The 22,766-nt window shown below is 41.6% G+C and overlaps 1 protein-coding gene across 4 annotated transcripts in view; it reads right to left on the bottom strand.

Annotated features, from left to right (window-relative positions):
• The window catches only part of ank1a (ankyrin 1, erythrocytic a), a 121,630-nt gene that overhangs the window by 20,960 nt on the left and 77,904 nt on the right, over positions 1-22,766 (bottom strand). For 2 of the 4 annotated variants that reach the window (XM_074637942.1, XM_074637944.1), the window contains 22 exons: positions 14,698-14,799; positions 10,879-10,977; positions 9,338-9,436; positions 8,976-9,074; positions 8,605-8,790; positions 8,394-8,492; positions 8,215-8,313; positions 8,011-8,109; positions 7,557-7,754; positions 7,363-7,461; positions 7,178-7,276; positions 6,956-7,054; positions 6,460-6,657; positions 5,757-5,855; positions 5,561-5,659; positions 5,258-5,455; positions 5,067-5,165; positions 3,906-4,004; positions 3,162-3,260; positions 2,979-3,071; positions 2,790-2,862; positions 2,596-2,616 (listed from right to left, as the gene is read on the bottom strand). In XM_074637942.1, coding sequence (XP_074494043.1) covers positions 2,596-2,616; positions 2,790-2,862; positions 2,979-3,071; positions 3,162-3,260; positions 3,906-4,004; positions 5,067-5,165; positions 5,258-5,455; positions 5,561-5,659; positions 5,757-5,855; positions 6,460-6,657; positions 6,956-7,054; positions 7,178-7,276; positions 7,363-7,461; positions 7,557-7,754; positions 8,011-8,109; positions 8,215-8,313; positions 8,394-8,492; positions 8,605-8,790; positions 8,976-9,074; positions 9,338-9,436; positions 10,879-10,977; positions 14,698-14,799 — 2,455 coding nt within the window. The remainder of the gene's footprint in view (positions 1-2,595; positions 2,617-2,789; positions 2,863-2,978; positions 3,072-3,161; positions 3,261-3,905; positions 4,005-5,066; positions 5,166-5,257; positions 5,456-5,560; positions 5,660-5,756; positions 5,856-6,459; positions 6,658-6,955; positions 7,055-7,177; positions 7,277-7,362; positions 7,462-7,556; positions 7,755-8,010; positions 8,110-8,214; positions 8,314-8,393; positions 8,493-8,604; positions 8,791-8,975; positions 9,075-9,337; positions 9,437-10,878; positions 10,978-14,697; positions 14,800-22,766) is intronic. The other 2 variants (XM_074637946.1, XM_074637945.1) reach the window with 1 other exon arrangement.

Here is a 22,766-nt window from a genome sequence, read left to right as displayed (position 1 = left end):
TGATTTAGGCGTTAGACAGGTGAGATGAGACATTAGTGACAATGCTCTGTACACTGACCTTCATAATGCTAATCAATGGCACAAAAATGAAATGCAGATACTTCTACTTAACGCCAGAAACACTTAAAAAAATCAGGTACAAGGACTGGATTAATACAGCAGGTCAGCGTAATCAGCTGTAGTCTGCTGAGTCCAACACTTTTCATTCAAAACCCCTAAAACATTACCACTTCGAAATAAGAGACGACACCTTACAAATGTAGTCTGGAGTTTTCAAAAACCCATCGAATCTCAGTTAGAGACGACAGCATTATAGATACACAGTGCATGATTTCTGAGGGGAGCACACATCAGCATAATCTCATTCCAAAAATGAGTTGTCTAGTGAATAAATGAGTTGTCTAGGAGCTATTGAACTGGAAGATTTAGACATCAACTGCCTTAGAGAGCGATGTGTGAGGAGACATGAATACAAACACAGAGACAATCAGAACAGCATCAGCCTACTGCAACACACACAGTGACCAAAGTACAAGCTGTTCTCCTTTTTAAAAGTACAGTATATGTTGATGTGAGCAGAGGTGGGTTACTTACCACCTAAAAAAGACATGAGGTAATTTTCAAGAATTCACCCGAAGTGAGTCTCCCGTGTGCATTAATGTGTGACCGTACTATCAGCGCAGGTTGTGAGAGTGTGTGAGTGGGCGGTCTGTCAGCGGTCGAGAGCAAAAGTGATGTCGTAGGTGTCATTTACACTATGTTTGACTCTGTGAGTGCACTTCCCACAGGTTCATGTTTTTCAGCTTGTGTCCTGGATATTCTCTGTCTTGTGTGCTGTGCATGTGTTACCACGTACGAGAGTCTGCATCAGACGACCTGCCAATATCATTTCACCATTTTGGATGTGAGATGTGTCTTTAAGACTGCGTCTCGGCTACTCCCTATATTTAGAGCAACGGTGATAATCTGACAGTTAAATTATCAGGGCACTAAAAATATCAAGACATCATGTCCGCTGTAAACGTCAGGCTTTAAGAGTTAAATCTGCAAGAAGTGATTTTTTTGGGGGTGACAGCAGAAACAAGCTGTGAGCTGACATATACATTTTAAGTTGATATGGTGAACTTGTTAGATAGCAGTTACTCATTTACACAACCAGGAAAAAAGAATTAAACAGTTTTTTTCCTAGAGCTGATGATGGAAGTAGCTTAAGGAGTGAGCCATATCGCTTCCTTCTCATCTCTGTTGAGAGTTGCACATGCACAGTACCGCTTGGGCAATGGCGAGAAAATGGCGGCATGTAAAGACAAAGTTTATGAGCTGAAGAGCATTTCAATTTTCCTGGAAACAGGAGTTTAGTTGAGGGACTTTAGAGGAAATGGGCGCAACTCCAAATATGTATTGAGCAGTTTGCTGCAAGTTTGAGAGCAAGGCGGATAAAACCTAACAGTTAACTTTAGTCTGTTGTTATTTCATAACTACTAATAAATAAAACTATTTGTATAGGGGCAAGTAAAAATTTACTGTGGGCAAGCAGATTTCTGACCCACTTGCCCAACATTGAGCACAAGTCATGTTACTGTCGACCTGATAAATGTAAGTCCAATATTTGCTCTCCTTTCAGCTCTGTTTTTGGTCTCCACCAACTCCTGAGGGATATATCTGAAAACAACTACCTGTTGCAGCCGAAACGCTATGAGAGCGGTGAGAGTGAACCAAAAAAAAAGGCATTTTTTGGGCTTCAAAGCTTCGGTGAGAAATATTCAAAGGTATTTGAAGCTTCACGGCGAAGCGCAGTGGGCTGATATGTTCATTTTTTTTTCTATTTTGGGATTTAGACATTATTATTACATACTGATATATATAAAAAATAAATAAAAAACGAAGCATTCGAATAGTGATTTGGAGGTTGAATGCCATGGCAACGATCGAAGCTTCGAAGTATTCTTTATAAATAACTCTCTGTGGGTTCATCACTACGAGCCTTTCAGATACAAGTAATCACAAGATCAATTGTTAATACAAAAATGTTGATTATAGAACAAGATCGCAACATTTTTAAACCTCCCGGCTAACAAATACAGGTGACATGGTAGGAACACAAAAATGGTGTGGCACATGATCGACACCACAATGGAGACACAACTGAAGACACGCATTTCAAAGCGATGATAGCACTACTCCACTATGAGCTGTTAAAGCTCACAGAGCAGATTTTAAATGTTGTTTTAAGCAAAGATTTGTTAAATTTGATATGATATTAGTAGTAATGAATCCGTTACTTATAGGGTTGATCTATATGTACTGGCTATGACTGTAACTGCCGTCATAACATGGAGGAAAAAAAGACACCTGGGGAGTTAGAGAATGAGGGCCTTATTGTAGGGACACATAAAGGTCGCAGACATGGGTGCTATGGGTGCATGCCAATGAGAAACCAGAGCCACCATCACAGTGAGCGCCACTACAGAGGGAACGAGAGAGAGAGAGAGAGGCAGAGAGGTAAAGACTGAGAGGGTGAGCTTGAAATGGAGCCACACACTTTGATACAACGACCTATGAATGCCGCACAAAGAGAGAAAGAGACATTCATACCTAATGTTAGCTGTGCAATTCCTAAAAAAGGGCAAAAGGCAAAAGGAATCGGAAAAAAAATGAATATTTATGTGTCCAGTTAAAACATCATAAAATCAGCCTCATAAACAGGAAGTAATGTTTAGATAGCGATCAACATTAAACATTGTTTCCGACTGTTTTATGTGATTAATAATAATTGTAGTTTTATCTACCTTCATCCTCAGACACGTCCAGTATCTCATCCACCGTTTCTGGGAAACTCATGCGATGTTTCTCTGTGGTCGTCTGCACAGAAGGAACAGGAAACACCTATTAAACTTCTTATTTCCATGTGATTATCATGGACACATAATGCCAGCGCTGTATCCAGAGGGGCAGAGTAGCGTTTCTGAACTTCTCACCATAGAAACATTCTCCTCAGTGACGAGCTTCAGGACGTCGATCACAGAGATGTAGCCCAACCTCTTAGCGATGGCCAGGGCTGAAGTACCATTCTACAGGACAGAGAGGAGCAGATTGATTAGATCTCTGAAAACCAAACGTTATTAGTCGTTTTGAAGAAGACGAGGTGCGTTCATGCTCACTGTTGTTGTCTCGTTGGGCTGAGCTCCGTGCTTCAGCAACAGTGTCACAATGTCTGTGTGTCCCTGCTGGGCCGCCTGGTGCAGAGGAGTGTATTCAAGCTGGAGGAGAGATTCAATGTATTCTTACTCATTCAAAGTACAAATAATGACTGAAAAGATACATCTAAATAACGTCTTTTTCTGAATTATTCCTGAATTATGTAGTACAGCTGGTATAGCAATCACAACAAGCCAACTGCTTATCAAGAAAACTCTCAGAAACAATGGACAACTCTCATCTGACGAGAGCTGAAACAATTAGTTGATCAACAGAAACATCCACTACGTTGATTTTCTAACATTTTTACAGACTAAAAGCCAAATCAAGAATCTGCTGATTACTCAATAATGACAATAATTATAATTGTTTTTGCCCTACATCTGTCCTCATTCAGCTTTAAACACATTTGTGGATATAGCATGAACATAAATACTGCATATCTTGGAAATGAAATACTTCCAGTCTCTCCAATGCTTGTACAGTACATTACACATTAGAGGGGTAAATTGCCCTCATTCCAGTAAATCATTATTAACAGCTTTCACCTAAGAGAGCCCGGCAACACTGTGCTTTTAACAGTGTAATGTACTGTTATTGTGTTTCCTGATGAATGACTCAGAGACAGAAGGCACACTGTAACTGCGTGACTCATGCCCTGACTCATTTTGTTGTAGTATTATCTAAAACCAGAGGGAGGCACTCACCCTTGTTTTGCTGTTGACATTGGCCTGTTGCGTCAGGAGGAACTTCACCATCTTGATGTTGCCATAGTGACACGATACATGGAGAGGGGTGTAGCCCATCTGACCGTGACAGAAAGTAAAAATTCTTAAACACAAAACTTTAGTGTCTTAATGACCTTTTAATTTGAATCTATTATGTAGATTTGATCCTATTAAGGGCTTCATGAATATTACATTAACTAATGATTCAAATCCAAATTATTTCAAACAGAGCAGAGATAAAAACTGCATTCAGGCTGCAATTTAGGAATTAACAGGAGAGGATCGGGAACAATAACAATAATACCAATAATAACACCTTGACATTGTGATAAATTCCAATACAAAAGCCCCACAACCAGTGGTGGAAACTACGTACATTTACTCAAATACTGTATTTAAGTATAATTTTGAGGTACTTTACTTGAGTAATTACATTTTCTGCTAATTTATATTTCTACTCCACTACAATTCAGAGGGAAATATTGTACTTTTTGCTTATTATTTAAATCAAATAATCAACATATAACATATAAATTATGATGTATTATTATGTATAAAGATAAAACTGTATTGATCCCTAGGTGAGAATCACAAGCTACCCATCAGTGTATACTTAGTAAAATAAATATCCCCACCTTTACCAGCTGCAATCCTAATACTTGTGTACTTTTATTTGTAAGAGAGTATTTCTACACTGTGGTATTGGTATTTAAGTAAAAGATCAGAGTACTTCTTCCACCACTGCCCACAACAGAGACTGCCACCTATGTAAAGCCTGAACTGCGTTCCTTGACTGAGGTGAAAGAGGTGTTTGGTTTGTGGTGCTGTTGTACTGACCATTTTATATAATTCTACACATAAATTAAACCCTACTAACTATCTTCTTCATATACATCTCCATGTCAAAACACTGCTGTAGAGCTGCTGTAAGCACTAGAGGTCTAAGGGGTCTGGACCCCTCAACGGTCGGCCATGTATCGATGGTAACATAACCCTCTGCTATGAGAACATCAGACTATTTATGCTGCAGCACTTAGACACTATCAGCTATGGCTCAAAGCAGATGGCTCAAGTAGTTTCTGCCCTGATAAGGCTTTAATAACTGTGCAACAGTTTGCCATGAGACTGAAAAGGTCTTACCCGCGTGGCAGCGTAGACCGAAGCGCCTTGATTCACCAAGATATCTGCGATGCCAACATGTCCTTCCTGTGCCACCAGATGGAGCGGGGTTAATCCGCTCTGGGGTTAGCCGGATTCAGAGGACAAAGGTTAAACACAGAACAAATCAAGCCCAAGTTACATAATATTTTCATCATCTATGTGTTTCTTGCCTTGTTTCCAAGGTTGACGTTGGCCTGTTTAGAGATGAGCAGGGAGACCATGTCGGGCCTTCCTTCCTGCGAGGCCAGGTGGAGAGGTGTGACTCCCTGCAGTGACTCAGCATTGGCCGAAGCTCCGTACTGCAGCAGGCTGTTGGCCACCTCCACCTGGTTCTGCTTGGATGCTATGTGGAGGGCGGTGTAGCCATTCTGGAGCACAGCAGACATGTGTTGTGGTTAGAAAAATATGTGTATATGCATGATACTGGGCCATTCAGCATGAATCATGTGTGGATTTCTCTTTTTTTTATTTACCCTGGCTGCACTATGTGGCGACCCTCCCTTGCTGACAAGCAAGTTGACAACATCCAGGTTGTTGTGATGTACAGCGACATGCAGCGGAGTTAGACCATTCTGCAAAAACACAATCAAAAGTTCACCGGACTGGGACCTTAGTTCAAACAAAGCTTTGTTTTCTTCCATACAGCAAAGCCCTTTATGTTTCTCTTACCTTCCCAGCAGCATTTGGGTTGGCTCCTCTCTCCAACAACAACTCTGCTACATCCACCTTGCCGTACTTGGAGGCCACATGGAGCGGAGTGAAGCCTTTCTACAGAGGCACCAACGAGGAAGTGGACACAATATTAGGATGGGTAACAAATCAATTAGGGCTGACAGTTTCAAAGGGTAACTTCGGTATTTTTGATTTCCATATTGTGGATGAGGTCTTTAAATTCGATGGCCGCCCGTATTTATTTGAGAATACGTATATTCAGATTTCACAACGAGACTTCTCCTCGAACGGGACTTGGACACAGTAACAAACAGACCGGATCAAGCGAAAGGTAAGAAAACAGTTTTATTTCTCTGTAGGGTCCTTTACATAATGTTGTCAGACACTTATAATAACAGTCTGAGCCTGTCAGTAGCAAAAACAAGCACTTTTAGTGAACGCAACGTTACACTGATGCTACTCGCCCGCGCAGCTCGTTTTGCGGCTGCCTGTTACAGCGATCTCCCTCAATACTGGACCAATTTTTTAATTGTCCCCATTAGTCACTTAGTCTGTCTTAGTCTTAGCCTGTCATGGCAAAAACAAGCACGTTAGTTAGACACAAAAACATGGGAAAATAGGGTCCAGGTTGAAAAATACCGAAGTTACCCTTTAAGACAGCCACATTTTATGTAGCGTAGGGTAAGCAGTCAAATCTTACCTTGGTCATCTTGGTCTGCTGGGCCTCCATGTCCAGTAGGATGCGTACGGTTTGTGCGTGACCTTCGCGGGCAGCGATGTGTAGGGGTGTGTGGCCTGCGGTGGTGGTGGAGTTGGGGTTGGCTTTGTGCTCCAGCAGCAGTTGCACCAGCTCCTTGTGGCCCATCCGAGAGGAACAATGCAGAGGAGTTTGGTCATCCTGGCCAACGAGGGAAGAGTAATCATGAAATATAAAGTACTGCACGAAACTCCAGCAGTAAAATGCTTTCTCTAGTTTTAATTTCTCAGCTTCTCCACTATGATCTCAACTTGTTACATTAACTGTAAAATTAGGTTGTGATGTGTAGGAGGGAAATTAGCATGTGGAAGCTCTGCCAGGAATTAGTTGCTGAACCAACGCTTAAATGTATTACATGAGGAGTATTTAATGTTTATGAGGAATCTTTATGCATGAGAACACGATATGTGGATTGTGCTGTAGTATGTGAAATCCCCACCTTGGCCTTGGCGTCCACCGGTGCTGCGTTCTGCAGTAAAAACTCTGCCACCTCATAGTGTCCCGCCCGAGACGCCATATGAAGAGGAGTCTCCACTTTCTACTCGTGCACAGAAAAGACAAACCACCCACTCAGATTCATTACTATTACAATAACAACATCACCAGTGCAGAGGTGAGTTGTTTATCTGCGCTGCTCTTAAGATTTCAGAAGGAAACTCACCACATTGGAGGCGCTGGGGGAAGCTCCTTTCAGCAGCAGGTTCTTCACAATGTTGAGATGACCCATAAACGATGCCACATGCAAGGGGGTCAGGCCAGACTGTTCAGAAGAGGGGAAGAATATTACAAATGGTCTCTCACGCCAATCATATTAAAATTAAAATGATCTGTGAGCTGTTCCCTCACCTCAGTCACAGCCTCTATTGATGCAGAGTGTTTAAGCAGGAGATCCATCACACGATTGTGGTTCTTTTTACAAGCAATATGCAAAGGAGTAAAGCCATTCTGTAAAAAAAAACAAAGGATTATCATCACTACAAAGATTAAAAGCAACTTTGCCTTGTCTGCATTGATAAATTGACCGTATGTTTGTCACTGACCAATGCCCGAGAGTTGGGTTTGGCCCCTTTGTCCAGTAGTACTTTGGCCATGCGGTGGTGGCCGCAGTGCGCCGCCACGTGCAGAGGGGTAAGGTGGTCCGTTGTGATATCATCAATCTCTGCGTTGTACTGCAGTAGCTGCTTGACGCAGTCCATGTGGTCCCCCTGTGCTGCCATGTGGATGGGAGACAGGCCATTCTGCAACAAAAAAAGAAAAGAAATAAAATGTGTTGACGCTCTCATCCCTTGTAAAACACGAAGCAACTTGTCTTCTAGTGAAAACAAACAATCAGAGCGAGAAGCAGCAGCAAGAGGGATCTATGGCTATGTTTGTGGATCACAAACAAATAGCACAAAACCACTCAGTGATTTGCACTCATTACCAAACTAGATGGTGTTCAGTTCAATTCTAAATAAGTGATGAATTCACTTTACTTGTATCCAGGTGGATTACCTTGGTCTTTGCCTGGATGGGGGCTCCGTGGTCCAGCAGGATCTCTATAATCCTGACGTGACCATTTCTGGCTGCACAGTGCAGAGGAGTCAGCTCATCCTGGAGAGAGAGGATTGTTAATGGTTTAGTTAATGGTGCATCAAATTAGAAACAGTACGGGGAATCAAAGAATTTGTGAAACGGTAGGATGGATGTCTGCCGCACCTTGGTCTTGGCATCAATCTGAGCCCCTCTGTCCAGCAGGAGTCGGACCATGATCACATTCCCCCGTCTGGCTGCGATGTGCAGAGGAGTGATGCCGTTCTGCAGAGAGAAACAGATGCACTTAGACGGGCAGCAAGGACGGAGATTAACCTTCCAACGACATCAATTATTCCCTATACCTTTGGGGTGAAGTTGACATTGGCTCCTCTATTGAGCAGCAGTTGAGCTACATTCAAGTTTTCATAGTGTGCAGCAATGTGGAGGGGTGTGAATCCAGTCTGCAGGGACACATCAGGATGAGAACATGTCACTCTTTGCATTTTAGAAATGTACTGCACATGTGTACAATCATATCTGTAGCCATCCACAAATACAAACAGACATGTATACCTTGCTGAGTACATCAGCATTGGGGTCGTTCTGCAGAAGCACTGCGGCTGTGCGCGTATCGTCGTTGCGTGCTGCAATGTGCAGCGCAGGGAGTCGGACCTTTCCCTTGGTGCCGTAGTTGATGAGCAGGGCTACGACATTCTCGTGTCCCTGCTGAAGAGCCACGGCGAGAGGAGTGAAGCCATCCTGCAGCACACAGGAGGGAGAGTTAGAAGACCGCTTGACTCATGGAGAGAGGTGTAAGGAGAGAGGCTTTTATGAGAACGATACAGGATGGAAACACGGCGCTGTCTGGATCAGCAAGGATAGGATTGAGTAATCTGAGAGATTACTCTCTGAAAAACATCCCTCAGTTCCTTCGTCTTTAGTACCTCAGTTGGAATGCTCTGATTGGCTGCGTTCTCCAGAAGAAACTTCACAACCTCTAGATGGTTTTCTTGTGCGGCCATGTAGAGTGGAGTGAAACCCTTCTGTCTCAGAAAGACGCACAACACACACACACAGCAGCAGAGGAGACACAAACACAGCAAAAGAAAGACAGGAAGACGGTCACAGATGGATGCACAGAGAGAAGGAACACACAAATACAGATATATAGGAACAAAGACACTAGTTAACAGATGGGTTTGCAATAGTTCCTACAATGGTTTCACAGTAAAGTTGACATAGTAAATACTGAGGAGGCCTCGGCGTGTCCTGGGATCACCGCTGTGAGAGCAGCACTAAGTCTCACCTGGGACTGAGCGTTGACATTGGCCCCGTAGTTAACCAGCTCTGTGACCACCTGCTCCTGCCCTGCCAGGGCTGCAATGTGCAGGGCCGTGTTCCCTTTCTGTTTAAACACAGATACACGAGAACAAGAGTACAAAGTCATAACGAGCACTAACAGAGATTATAGTTGAAATCCCATGGTTTTTGGACATGTTAAACTGGGAATACACTGTACGATTTTAGAAATGTTGTTGTCTAACTCCTACTCCTACTGTATGAGTAGATCGTTTGCGATGTAAAGCCAAAGCTCAAGATTTATGTGTTCAAACTGTGCGGTCCGATCGTCAGCCACGACACTGTACGTGTAAAATAGAAAAAAAAACACGGCCCGTTGGCCCTTGAGGGCCGTTCTGGATGTTGATAGTTATCAATAAAGATTTGTTTGAAAGCTCCGAGGCAGGTAAAGTTTGTTTCCTAGCAGAGGTCTGTACAGGTCTCAATCATTGGGTCACAATGCTAACAAGGCAGAAACGTGCTGCCTTGATCATCTGTGCCATCCTGTCTGCTGAGATGTCTAGAAAAAAAAGTAGAGGCGCTGGCGTATATGGACTCGCAGGTGGCTAGGAAGACTTGGACAATATGGCTTGTCCATTTTGCAAAGAGAATTGGAGGTCAGCCAGCTATGTTTTACGCTCTGATTACTTTGTGAAAAGCAGAAAAAAGGCACTGACGTTGGGGAATCGGCTCGTGGCTCTGCTTCAACTTTGCGAGAGCCTGCAGATGGCCGACCAAAGTTTCTGACTTGTCAGAAATTCATCCAACTGTCATTCGGTCCGACTCTAAAATGAGTCGTGCAGCTCAAAATTCAGGCCAGAAACGGGCTAAAATTGTACAATGTACGTCCAGCTTTAGGTTTCATATGCAGACAGATCTTTCATGTAGTATTCTGATGTTACGTAGCTCAAGATGAATAGTGCTTTATTTACATCTGTTTGACTGGTCAAACAAATAGCATCATTTCAAATGTAAAAAATAGGGTTGAAATCTTTCGATAGTGCTGATTCTAGTTTTGGTGACAACACCAACATTTTGATTTAAATCAGGAACTTAAAGATTAAAAATAAGTAAAGAAAAGTACATATTTGAGCAAGCGTTAAATGCTTACTTTAAATACTTCCCAGGTTAAGATACTCAGACACATTTTGTGTTGAGTTTTGATACCCAGTCACAGTAAAAACTTTCTCTTGAAAAGACACAAATCAACCGGTGATAATTTAATATTAATGAGGAAAATGTTAAAGGAATATTTCAACATTCTGCGAAATTCGCTTTTATTTGCTTTCTTGTGGAGAGTTAGATAAGGAGGTTAATACCATTCTCATCTGTGTACGCTAAATATGAAGCTACAGCAAGCAGCCAGTTATAAATCCAGAAAGTATAAGATCTTCTCATCTTACGAATCTCAAGAAAGTGTGCATGTGAAAACAACATGTGAATTCAAAGCACAGGTGATTTTTTTCACGTGTTTTTCTGAGGAGTTAAAAGTGCAGGACTGATTTTTACCTTTGTGGTGGTCTCCAGCACGATCCCATTGTGGAGTAGCTCGAGCACCATTTTAACGTGGCCTTCTTTAGAGGCCAGATGCAGCCCGTTGAGCCCATTCTGAGTGAGAGAGCAGAGTAGACCTCATACTGAAGGGTCCTAAAACACTATGAACACAGATATTTCCTAATCTAAAAGAATAACCACACATATATACACAAACACGTTTGCCATGCAACTAAAACAACAGTTTTTTTTAATCACTGTGACTGAAGCACTCACAAACCAAAGCAGGCAAATACTTACACTGGACACCACGCATGCAGTACTCTCAGAATCAAAGTGGTCATTAGCGAAAACAATATCTACAGGGATGAAAATCAGGATGTGAACATTTTCATTTGATTAATGATGGTGAGAGGAGGAGGAGGAGGAGGAGGAGGAGGAAGAGGAGGACGGGAGGGGGATGGCAGGCCGCTGGTCTCGTGGCTGGGAAGAATACAAGCCGTGTGGGATAGGTCTGACCTCACACAGCCTTCCTTCAGCCGCACAGGACATGTGAGGTTGGACCTTTCCCACACCACTGATATTATTCCTCTGAGTGGGGAGACCACAGCACACCATCACTCTACTGCAGACAGAGGAGAGACGGAGGGGAGGGAGGGAGGAAAAAAAACAAGAAAAAAGGGAGGAGAGTAGAGGAGAAGTTGTTAGGTTGAGAGGGATAGAAGAGGAGGGAAAACACAAAAAGGGGAGAGCAGGAGTGCGGCAGTGTGCTGGTGAGTGCTGCCACAGTCGAGCCTCCACCTGACCAAACTCCCACCAGACTGGACACACAGCATCAGGACCAACAGTCACACAACCAGAAACACCTTACGGGGTTTAAGGGACAATCTACAACTTTTTTTAAAAAATCACTCTGTATCATTGTTAGGGCTGCAACTAATGATTATTTTCATTGTTGATTAATCTGTTGATTATTTACTCGATCAATCGATTAGTTGTTTGGTCTATAAATTGTCAAAAAATGGGGGGAAATGTTGATCAGTGTTTCCCAAAGCCCAAGATGACGTCCTCAAATGCCTTGTTTTGTCCACAACTCAAAGATATTCAGTATACTGTCATAGAGGAGTAAAGAAACCAGAAAATATTCACATTAAAGAAGCTGGAATCAGAGAATTTTGACTTTTTTCTTCTTAAAAGATTACTCAAACCCGATTAATCCGTTATCAAAATAGTTGCCGATTAATTTAATAGTTGACAACTAATCAATTAATCGTTGCAGCTCTCATCATTGTACACATTTTGAAGGTAAATAAACAGTGACACTGTTTTACAATACAGTAGAGGTTCACCTGTGTTAATAATAAATGGAAGAATGTGCATAAATATAAGAGGACATTTGGTGTCCTATTTATTACTGCATTGAGCCCAGGCAACATTAAAGCCACTATGTGTAGAATTTGAAAACTCCTAACTTTGCTGCCATCTGATGGTAGCATTAAAAAAGACAATGTAGCTCGACCAAAAGCAACATATAAAATAGACTGCACCAGTTCTAACAAGGAATCATTTTTCTATAAACTAAAAAACACCAGACTAATTTGAAACATGCTTTAATTACATAGAAAGCCCACATATAGGGGCTTTAAGTGCAAAAACTGCAAAGCAATGTGTGTGCAAAGCCTAATTCAAGAGAAGCGAGAATGTTGTGAATTATTTTATTTCTATTTTAGAATATATTTTATTTGTATATAATTATTTTGCATATAGGAGTCATCTGATTTGTTGACCAACATGTGACAATGTTTATGTAAAAAAAATAAATAAATACTAATTACAAAGATTAAGTTGTAGATTATCACTTTAACTCAAACACATTTAACACCAAACAGTAAAAATAACACAATTTCATATGACGAATATCAAGAAAAATGTAATGAAATTGTGTAATTCAGGAGAATTAATCTTGCAGGTCAAAAACTTTCTGGTATCAGACTGTATTTCTGCATGTAATTATATTTTTAATCCATGGGGTGTCTCCCTTCGTCATAGCGAAGGGGTTTGCCAGTAAAAGCCACTGTTCAGTGTCACTTTACATGAATAAATCTGTTGTTATGTGGGGTCTCTTATGGGGCCTAAAAAAAGGCCTCATAGAAAACCTGACAGGAACATTACCAGCAATAATTACAAAATGTTAAGGACAGCATAAGTGAATAGAAGGGAACCCATGACTAAGTTAGATTAATGAGCCAGCGGAATTTTTCACACACAAACACAAACACACTATTTTGGCCAAGTTTCAGTAGCCTGAGGGCAGCGGTCCTAGCCCCGCTAACGCTGCCTCTTCCTGGACACTCTGGGAGCAACCGTCAGAGTAAAGGAGGCAGGATGGAAGAGACAAGGCGAAGGAGAAGATCCTGCCCCATTTAGCACCGCCCCTGGAGACCCTGTGAACTCCACCTGCCACCTCCAGCCACTGATTAACAGTCCACCTGAGCATGCACGTACAGTATGACTGAGTGCACAGGCACATAACAGCACAGTGATCAAGTCAGACACATCATGCACACCGGACACTCAAAAAACATTTACATAGAAATAGTAATACAACACATGGAGGTATACATGGACAATATTTAAGCAGAGCATAAAGCAAAACCTTTATGAATTAGATCCCAAATGAAACCATATATTTGTTCTTAACTTTTGTGTAAACTGCAGGATAATTGTATAAGTACTAGGGCTGTCAAAGTATGCAAACACAAATTTGTTTTAACGCCACTAATGTCTTTAAAGCATTAAAGCAACTTGCGATTTTGAGGTTGTAGCGGGCTCAGTGTTAAAGCTAGAGCGAGAGAAGATACTGGCATGTTATGAATCCATTGGTACCAACCATGTCATACTAGCTCGTCGCGAAGGAGGCGAAATAACGCTCCAAACTTACGCTACGTTTTGGCGAGGAAAAACTGGCATGGCCATTTTCAAAGGGGTCCCTTGACCTCTGACCTCAAAATATGTGAATGTAAATGGGTTCTATGGGTACCCACGAGTCTCCCCTTTACAGACATGCCCACTTTATGATCATCACATGCAGTTTGGGGCAAGTCATAGTCAAGTCAGCACACTGACACACTGACAGCTGTTGTTGTCTGTTGGGCCGCAGTTTGCCATGTTATAATTTGAGCATATTTTACCTGTGAGGGTTTCTGGACCATATTTGTCATTGTTTTGTGTTAATTGATATCCAATAAAAAAAAAATATATACATATGTTTGCATAAAGCAGCATATTTGCCCACTTCTATGATGAAAAGAGTAAAAAAAATGTGTGATTAATTGTGATTAACTATAGACAATCATGCGATTAATCGCAATTAAATATTTTAACCGATTGACAGCCCTAATAAGTACTGAATGACCTTTGTCATTTATGATGAAAAATGGCTAATCATTTAACTGTTTATAAATGCCATTAGCTAAATAGTACTGTCTATTTCATTTCACACATTGCTGTTCTTTTTGTCAATGAGAGGTGGGCAGTCCACCCACCTCCTGAATTTCAATTTAATCAGTTAGAAAGCAGATAGGAAGAATAAATCCTGGCAGGATGCAACTGAGGGACATTGGTGGCACATTGGCACGTCATATTTCTTCTTCTGTCATTGCCAGTATGACGCAGTACAACTGAAGACCCATTTTAAGCAAAATTGCCGACGTGAATTCAAAGCCAAGATGTGCAGAATAAATACAAATCATTGGCTAACAGTTATATGAGCTGCCAGTCTGAAGCTATAACTTCAACACATTCAATTTGGGGAAAGTGCAGCTGCTCTCTCACCTGATTGGCTGTGTTTATATCGATGCCGTTTTTGATGTGGTCCAGGGCCTTGTCCAGGTTACCAGAACGGGCCGCTCGGAGAAAACTGTTACCAGCATCTGCCTGCAAGCGTCAAAGAGAGAGGGAAAGAGAGGAGGGGGGGAGGGAGGAGGTAAAGGGGTGTAAGAGAAAGTGAGAGACACATAAAGTAGAGGAGAAGAGAGGGAAGATGGAGAGTTTGGTTAATATTTCTTCGGGGGCATTTGAAGGACTGAAACCGTTCAGTCGTGATCCATCAGTTTTCCTCTCATGTCACTCTGCCCTTGAGATTTTAGACAGTGCAGTTTGACTATCTGCATCTGCGCCTTGAAATGTGTGGGTTGAGTGTGCGGTGGGCGCGCAGGTGAAGTAGTGGAGTACGCAAACTCCTGGGCTCAACAAAACCTCTGTCCTCTGTACTCAGGTGATAAGGCAACTGTGATAATGCCGACAGCTACTGGAGAGTCTGTTGTGCCCAGCGGACTGTTAGCTCTTTGTCTGGACTCTGAGTTTGTGTGTGTGTGAATGAAAGAGAGAGAAAAGAGAGACAAGGTGAATGGAGAAAGGAGAGAGAGCGACAGAGAGAGAGAGAGAGAGAGGGTTTGGCGAGTCCCGACTCACGGGCCGGCACATGGCATGTCTAGTGTTTTTGTCTGTGTTTTGTTTGTGTCTGAGGGCTCTGTGCCTCTCCCAGGCAGGCAGGGGTGCTGCTGAAACAGGATCACTCATGCGGCACAGGGGGAGAGCGAGGGAGAGGAGGAGAAGCGCCAGTGACCGAGGGAGAACCACAGGGAGAAGCTCGACTGCGGCAAACCCTGCACTTTTTCCCATCTCATTTACATAATCTCCTCTCTCCCCTTGCCCATCCCCTCTCTCTCTCCATTTCACCAGCTATCTCAACAACGCTGGTCAGGCAAATCGTCCAATCATTCAGTGTATGTTTTCACACAAATGCAGAGATTGAAATCATGTATAAACCTCATTTTCTGATCCAAAAGAAAATCACCAAATGCTGCCATCACGCACGCCAAAGATACCGCTTTCCTCAACGTCATAACACAGCGCTTTAAGCGGTATTGTTGTGACAGGGTTGTTGGTTGACAAAGATGGAGTGAGTGAGTAAAAAGAGAGAAAGGACCCACATGCCTGAAGTTGAGGCATAGCAACAAATGACACAACACAACCTCAGCATGACACCAGTGGCACAGCGCTGTGCAAAGAGAGAGGTCACTTTAAAAGAAGGTAGCGGGGAACAGAAACACTGTGAAAGGAAAAGTTGCTTCCAGCTGACTGAAGTAACTGACAGAGGTTCTTGTTCCTCATATCTGGTAGAGAGATGAGATGTAGGCAATGGCAAAGTTCCTACTTATCAGATGAACTTCCTACAGTATGTGCGTAAAGTAATAAATCCTGGGCTTTTGTGTGAGTACACTGACTCATGTGGAGCCACTTGCCTCTGAGTCATTGTCATTCCCTCCAAAAGATGTTTTTGTTTTGAAGCTTTTGCTCACAGACAATTGACTCTGCAGCACAAAGTCTCTGAGTCACACTCACACACATGCTGACAGGCAAAACACTGATTGGACATTCCCACACACACAAAAAGAAACACTGTAAAGCCAAGAATTGGATTTATAAATCAACTATATGATATTTAGATAACTGCTTTCATATGAAGATGCAATAAACACTCAAATCAAAATAAAAAGTATAAAACTAGTCTCTAGTTTGGTGTGTTCAGTGCCTCAGTTAACAGTTGTATTTACTCACAGTTGCCAAATTGTCTTGGTGAGCCATGTCCTCCCTCTTCCTACTCTGTTACGTCCATTACTCTCATTCACTTTCACGTTGAAGAAAACCCACAAACGTCCTCCCACTAAACTGACCCCAGCACACCTGTCGCCATCATGTGCGCGCACACACACACACACACACACACACACACACACACACACACACACACACACACACACACACACACACACACACACACACACACACACACACACACATACACATCTGTCACTGGAGTTACGATCACCATACTGAGACACACCATCCTGAAACAGCACTGTTTGGAGAAATGAATCTTTGTGAATGTGTATGGGTGGACACCAATGTGTGTTTGAGAATCCATTTAGCATTAATAATAATAATACAATTTACAATAGCTTTTATGTCAGGCTATTTGCTAATATGTTATATTAGAAAGGATTTCACAAAAGATATTCTATGAATCTCCTTCATCAGTGCATACTAAGTTTCATAATAACCTAGAGGTATTATACTCTATATATTATATATTCTTAATCAATAGTTTACATGCCAAGATTAAATCAGTCAATACTTTATTTCATTTGCAAAGAGATGCACCATCTCAGTGTATGAGCCCTCTTTAAGTCGTGTTGTGATGTTGGATGTTACAGGGACTGTGATAAATGCTAATTGGATAAAAAAATATTTTTTTTACTCAGATTTTATGCATATGGTGGTGTGTTTTTTATACTATGAAAGTTTTCCTAAAATTAAATAAAAAAAAAAAATGCAATATATTGCCTTGTTTACAGTATCGCAATATATCACGATATATTGAATCGTAACCCCTGTATCATGATATGTATCGTATCGCCAGATTCTTGCCAATACACAGCCCTACTATAGAAAAAAAAAAATTGAAATTATCAAAGGAAGACCTGCCCATTTTATCCTTTTATACAGGTGTATACTGCCCACACAGCAACTTTACACTACACAATGTAGTGGCGTGCAGATTGTTTGCAGACTCTGCCATGGTGACACAAGAAAAATCCTTTCATCAAAGTAGGAGCAAATACAGCTGATGCACAGACACAGACAACCTAACACAATATCCGTAGTCCCACAGCAAATGGTTGCATGGTAAAACCATGGTGACCCCGACTGAGGCCCCCTCTGCTGGATTCCCACCCCCCCCCCAGACTCAGTTCACTGCCCCCAGAAACCAGAAAGGAGTTTACAGAGACTCCCACTAGAACCCTCTAGAAACACTCGAGCTAGATTTGACTCGCCTGGTGGTCAGTCCTGCATGTTTCTGTGTGTATCTGCTTACGTCAAGAAGTGAGTGTGTGGTGAGGGGAGATAAGGATGCAAGGGAACCACACCCATCCACTAACTCAGACAGAAATAGGTACAGTGACCGTGCATATGATATACCAGAGGAAACACACACATACAAGGAGCAGCCTATAACTGTTCTGTGGTAATTCCTCTGCTGGACGATTTAGGTGAATGTGCCCCTCTCAGAGAAAAGAAAAGCTTCGGGGCTCTGGGCATGGAGCACATTAATCACACTGTTTAGAGCAAAAGAAACAGACAATAACCTGCTCAGCAGCTCCATGGTTAACATTAGCAGTATCAACACACTGTCGTGCAACGTGCGTGCAACTGTCCTCGGGCAAAGACGGTGGCAAGGCTCCTCATAATGAAGCTCAAAATTACCAAGTCAAATGACTCCCCTATCTCATCACAGAAAATCCTCTACCCTGAACTCCCCTCTCCCCGTCTTTATCTCAGCTTTTCTTTCCCGTTGCCTTCCTTCCCTTCTCCATCCCTTCGCTTCTTACGTTTCTCTCTCTCTCTCTCTCTCTCTCCCCCTCCTCGCTTGCCTCCTCTGCCGGTGCTGCAGCAGACTGAATGACATCACCCCCTCGCTGGTGGACTGCAGTGTTTGAATACTCAACGTATACGTGTGTGCCTGTATGTACTGTATGCACGAGGTCTGAGATCAACACAAAGATCCTCTGGAACAGATCTGATGAAGCATCATTTTCACAAGAGATCAATTGTGTGTTTGTGACGATTATGAAACAGATTGAATGTGTGTATAAGACAATGTGAGGGATGAATACGAGAGTAAAACGACTCTCATGGTCTTAAAACTGTGTTTGTGATCTAATAGTAGAGATCAGGATGCTGTTATGTGTCCACAGTGGGCTTGAAATGGTTATAACTTCGGGATGCTATCTCTCCATCTGAAGTAAATCTCTGTGTTAACTGGTCCCTGTCTTCTTATCTCTTTACAGAGGCTGCTTGCACACTGTTGCAGGATTACTTACAGATACTGTAATGCTGGATTGGAGTCACAGTAACCTGAGCAACAGAGAATTAATTTAACTGTTTGTATCATTATGTTGTTATGATTTTAGCACAGAAAAGTAATGCACTGTAATTTGTATTCATCACACAAAATCAATTAGTATGTAATCCATGTAATTGTGAACCAGGAAGTATAATGAGCAACAAACGGTGCGTAGGGAAGAGGTCAGGGTGTTGGCTGGGTCAAAAAAGGCACCAGACTTTTGCCAAGAGACCGTTTGAAAACAGAGGTCAACGTTGATTTATTTGTCACGTAACTTCTGTACTCGAGTACCATTTCCGCAGTTATTTTAACCCAAACCACAATCTTTTCCTAAACCTAGTTAAGCAACCGGTGCGTCACACAGGAAAAATAAGGAATAACCTTTCGTAAGATATCATACAAACTGTTGTATGAGGATATGTTGTTACGGTAGCTGCAAAAGCAATGACCCACTATTCCTAGATCAATGAACTGTTGCTTTACATAATGTCTGGACACATTTTATTATAACTACTATTTTCTTATGGCTCAAGCAGAAATAGGCCAATCAGGGGTTCCAAACCTTTTTTTTTGTTTTTTAACTTGTGACCCTTAAAATGAAGCCATATCTACTTGCACTTTGACCAATGAAACATTTTTTCCATCTCAAATTGTTTCATTTGAGGATTTTAGAGGTGTGCAAGTGTCAAGCTTCCCCAAAAAAAGAGAAAACTTGTGAAATAAGCAGAATTTTGCGTAAAAGAAATGTATATAGTTCTCCTGTCTAATCCCTTTAGTAATCGTTTGACCTATCAGTATGTCCTGTCCTTCCTAACAGTCTAGACAGGTTATTCTACATCTGAACAGTTCTCATTGCCACAGAAGAGAGAGCCAAGACCGTTTTGTTAATGCAATCCAGAGAAGAACCCTGGAGCTCTTCCACTGAATGTCAAAGGGAGAATCTCTCTGCCAAAGATCCAGGGTGATCTCTCTCTGATATGGCACTATTATCTGCTCAAGACAATCTCAGCATTTCTATTAAAATTTACATAAAATTCACAATACACAGACACAGTCCCCCCCCCCTCTCTCTCTCGCTCTCACACACACCGACGACATGAATTTGCAGACACAGCACCAGGTGCAAATCATAAATATTTCAAGTGCCACCACAGCTATTTGTACAGCCAGCAGAAAGGTGAAAATAAGGTGCCTACGTATGTTCAGCATGTCACAAGTCCTGCGTCACTTGCAATAATTTCCTGACCTTTAAATAACAAACACCAGATTCTGGATAGCGTCTGCTATTTTTTTCCTACTGCTAAACTCAATATCTCCATGTATTTACAGTAACAGTGTGATTGGACGGTTTCTATACATTTTATGGGAACATTGAACAGCGGATATGGAAATTACTGCAGAGTGCTTAAACAGCCATTTCATCCCCCTTTTTCTGCTGACTTGCATTTGTTGTAGAAATTGATTTTTTCCCCTCTATATCCATTTTTTTCTCTCGGGCCTCCATCTCTCAGGCTGCTTGAAGAGGTTGAGTTTCCGGCTACTGACATGTAGTAAGTGTAGTCAGTCAAACTGAGACCTGTGGGACCGCTCAGCTACATATGGACACTTTTACAGGAAGCAAGCGAGCGGGGCGCTGGGACGAAGCTGTTAAATTCCCCCACTCAACACTGTCTGTCTGTCCGTATGTAAATCTGTCTGTCTGCTTCTACTCCCCTGTATGTGGCGAAGCGTCGTGTCCCATTTTTACTATTTACTTTCTCACACTCCCAGCCTCCCCCTCTCTGCGTCCCACTGTTTGTCCCTGCCGTACTCATTGATTGTCTCTTTATATCTGGCCCTGCTGCAGCCTCTGCGCCTGTAGATGAGATTGTCATGGTTAGTGTGATCTTTTGTCGGGGTGACAAAGAGGGTGAAAGCCATAGTGAGGAGATAGGGTGTGGAACCTATGGGGGATAGGATCAAGATATGGTAAACATCCTGCACAGGAATTATACAAAATATAACTGTCGGCAGGGACATAAATAAAATATAATATGTCCAGATATTGGACTGATCTGAAATCTATACACTTAGAAGTCTAACACTGTAAAAGCAAACATTAAAACTTCTCTCTCATCTTATCTGCAGTGTAAAGTGGATGATGCTTCAGCTCTGCACCTGCTAAAACAGCAACAGAAAACCCAGCGAATGCTCAGAGGTGTTAGTTTGTGGTGAAAGTAACTGCATTTATGCAAGTACTGCACTTAGGTAAAAGTTTGAAGTACTTGTACTTTGCTTGAGTGTTTCTTTACACTTCTACTCCACTTCCTTTTACAGTGAAATATTGTACTTTTTACTCCACTACATTTATTTAACAGCTATAGGGACTAAGCAAGACCTTACCAACAAAACATGTGATCAGGTTATAAAATATGTTTTGTTATAAATTAGAGTATCCAACAGTATATAAAAGTAGTAAATAATAGCTCCATGTTGACCAGCTGCAACATTAAAATGCTGCTTACATGTTAAAGCATGAGTAATGTTAATCCAATTATAATAGATAAGATAGATAATAACTTTATTGATCTTGAGGGAAATTCAAGTTTCCAGCATCTCAGTTCCATAGCGCAAAAACATGTTAGTAAAAAGGCACAAGTAAGTAATACAAAGTATAAAAAAATATACCAGATATAAAAATACCAGGAGATGAAAAGAAATAATACTTTACTAATATACTGTATATATAGGCCTACAGTATGTAAACCCATGAAATGGGTCATTCTGCATGATGAGTACTGTTACTTTTGATACTTAAGTATATTTCTGTGCTTTTACAGACAATTTTGAATGTAGTATTTTGCAGTATTTTTACTTGTAACAGTGTTTTTACACTGCGGTACTGCTACTTTTACTAAAGTAAAGGATGCAACTACTTCGTCCACTACTGCTCACTGTTATTATCAGTTACACAAGGGTTGCTTGGCTGTTGAAGTTGATCAGTAGCCACTTTTTCCAAGTATGTTTACTTGCAAATGTCTGTTATCATTGTGAGGAACTATATGATGAAATACTGCAAAGAGTGAAACAACAACTACTGACAGCATTGTAAAAATGACTGCAGTTCAAAAACATATAAAGTATAAACACAATAAGCACATTTCTACAAGTTGCATCACCTCCTCTTCTATTTCCATACCAGGTAATCTGTAGTTTACACAGAATTAGCACTCGCTGTGGGGCCCTGTGTTGCCATTACCTCAGTAGATTAAACAGTCTATAGTCTTCACTGAAAGAATCTCGTTAATTGACCCACTAATCAGTTTACTGACCTCTAGTTTACTTACCACAGCTAATCCTGGTTGACATCATACAATCTGAACATCAAACAGAGGATCAAATGAGGTCAAAAACAAGATCAAGGCGGAAAAACAGAATACGATACACACCCACACACGTACGCACTTACGCTAATCTTTGATGCACATACATCACAACCCTCACAGAAACTCCCAGGCGATCAAGTTCCCTCCCATGTTGCTGATGAGTTTGATCAGGACAGGTTGCGTTTGGGGCAGTAAGCAACGACTTGCTATGTGTTTTAACGCTCCATCACTTCTTTAGAGCATCGGTTAAAACAAGTTTCACAAGTGACAGATCATTTTCTTATTAAGCAGGACCAATGTTTACATCTCCATGACCTGCATCTCACTTTCCTTTGTCATTACTAAAGAAGAAGAGGGCATATTCAGGACTGGAAACAAGAGCAAGCCTTGAAAAAGTCTCCAAAACAACTTCATGTGGACGGACGGAGAGAACAAGAATGGTACTTAGCAAACAGAGAACAAACACAGAGAGAGGCATGTACTGAATAAATAAATAAAAAAAAGAACTTGAACAAAATGGACAAAGAGTAAATACCGATACATGAATATTCATGTGTCAGAGACAAAGT

The sequence above is a fragment of the Sebastes fasciatus genome, chromosome 6 (genome assembly GCF_043250625.1).
Source record: "Sebastes fasciatus isolate fSebFas1 chromosome 6, fSebFas1.pri, whole genome shotgun sequence".
Classification (NCBI taxonomy): domain Eukaryota; kingdom Metazoa; phylum Chordata; class Actinopteri; order Perciformes; family Sebastidae; genus Sebastes; species Sebastes fasciatus.
The sequence above is the reverse complement of the archived record's forward strand: the minus strand, read 5'-3'. Positions and strand labels throughout refer to the sequence as shown.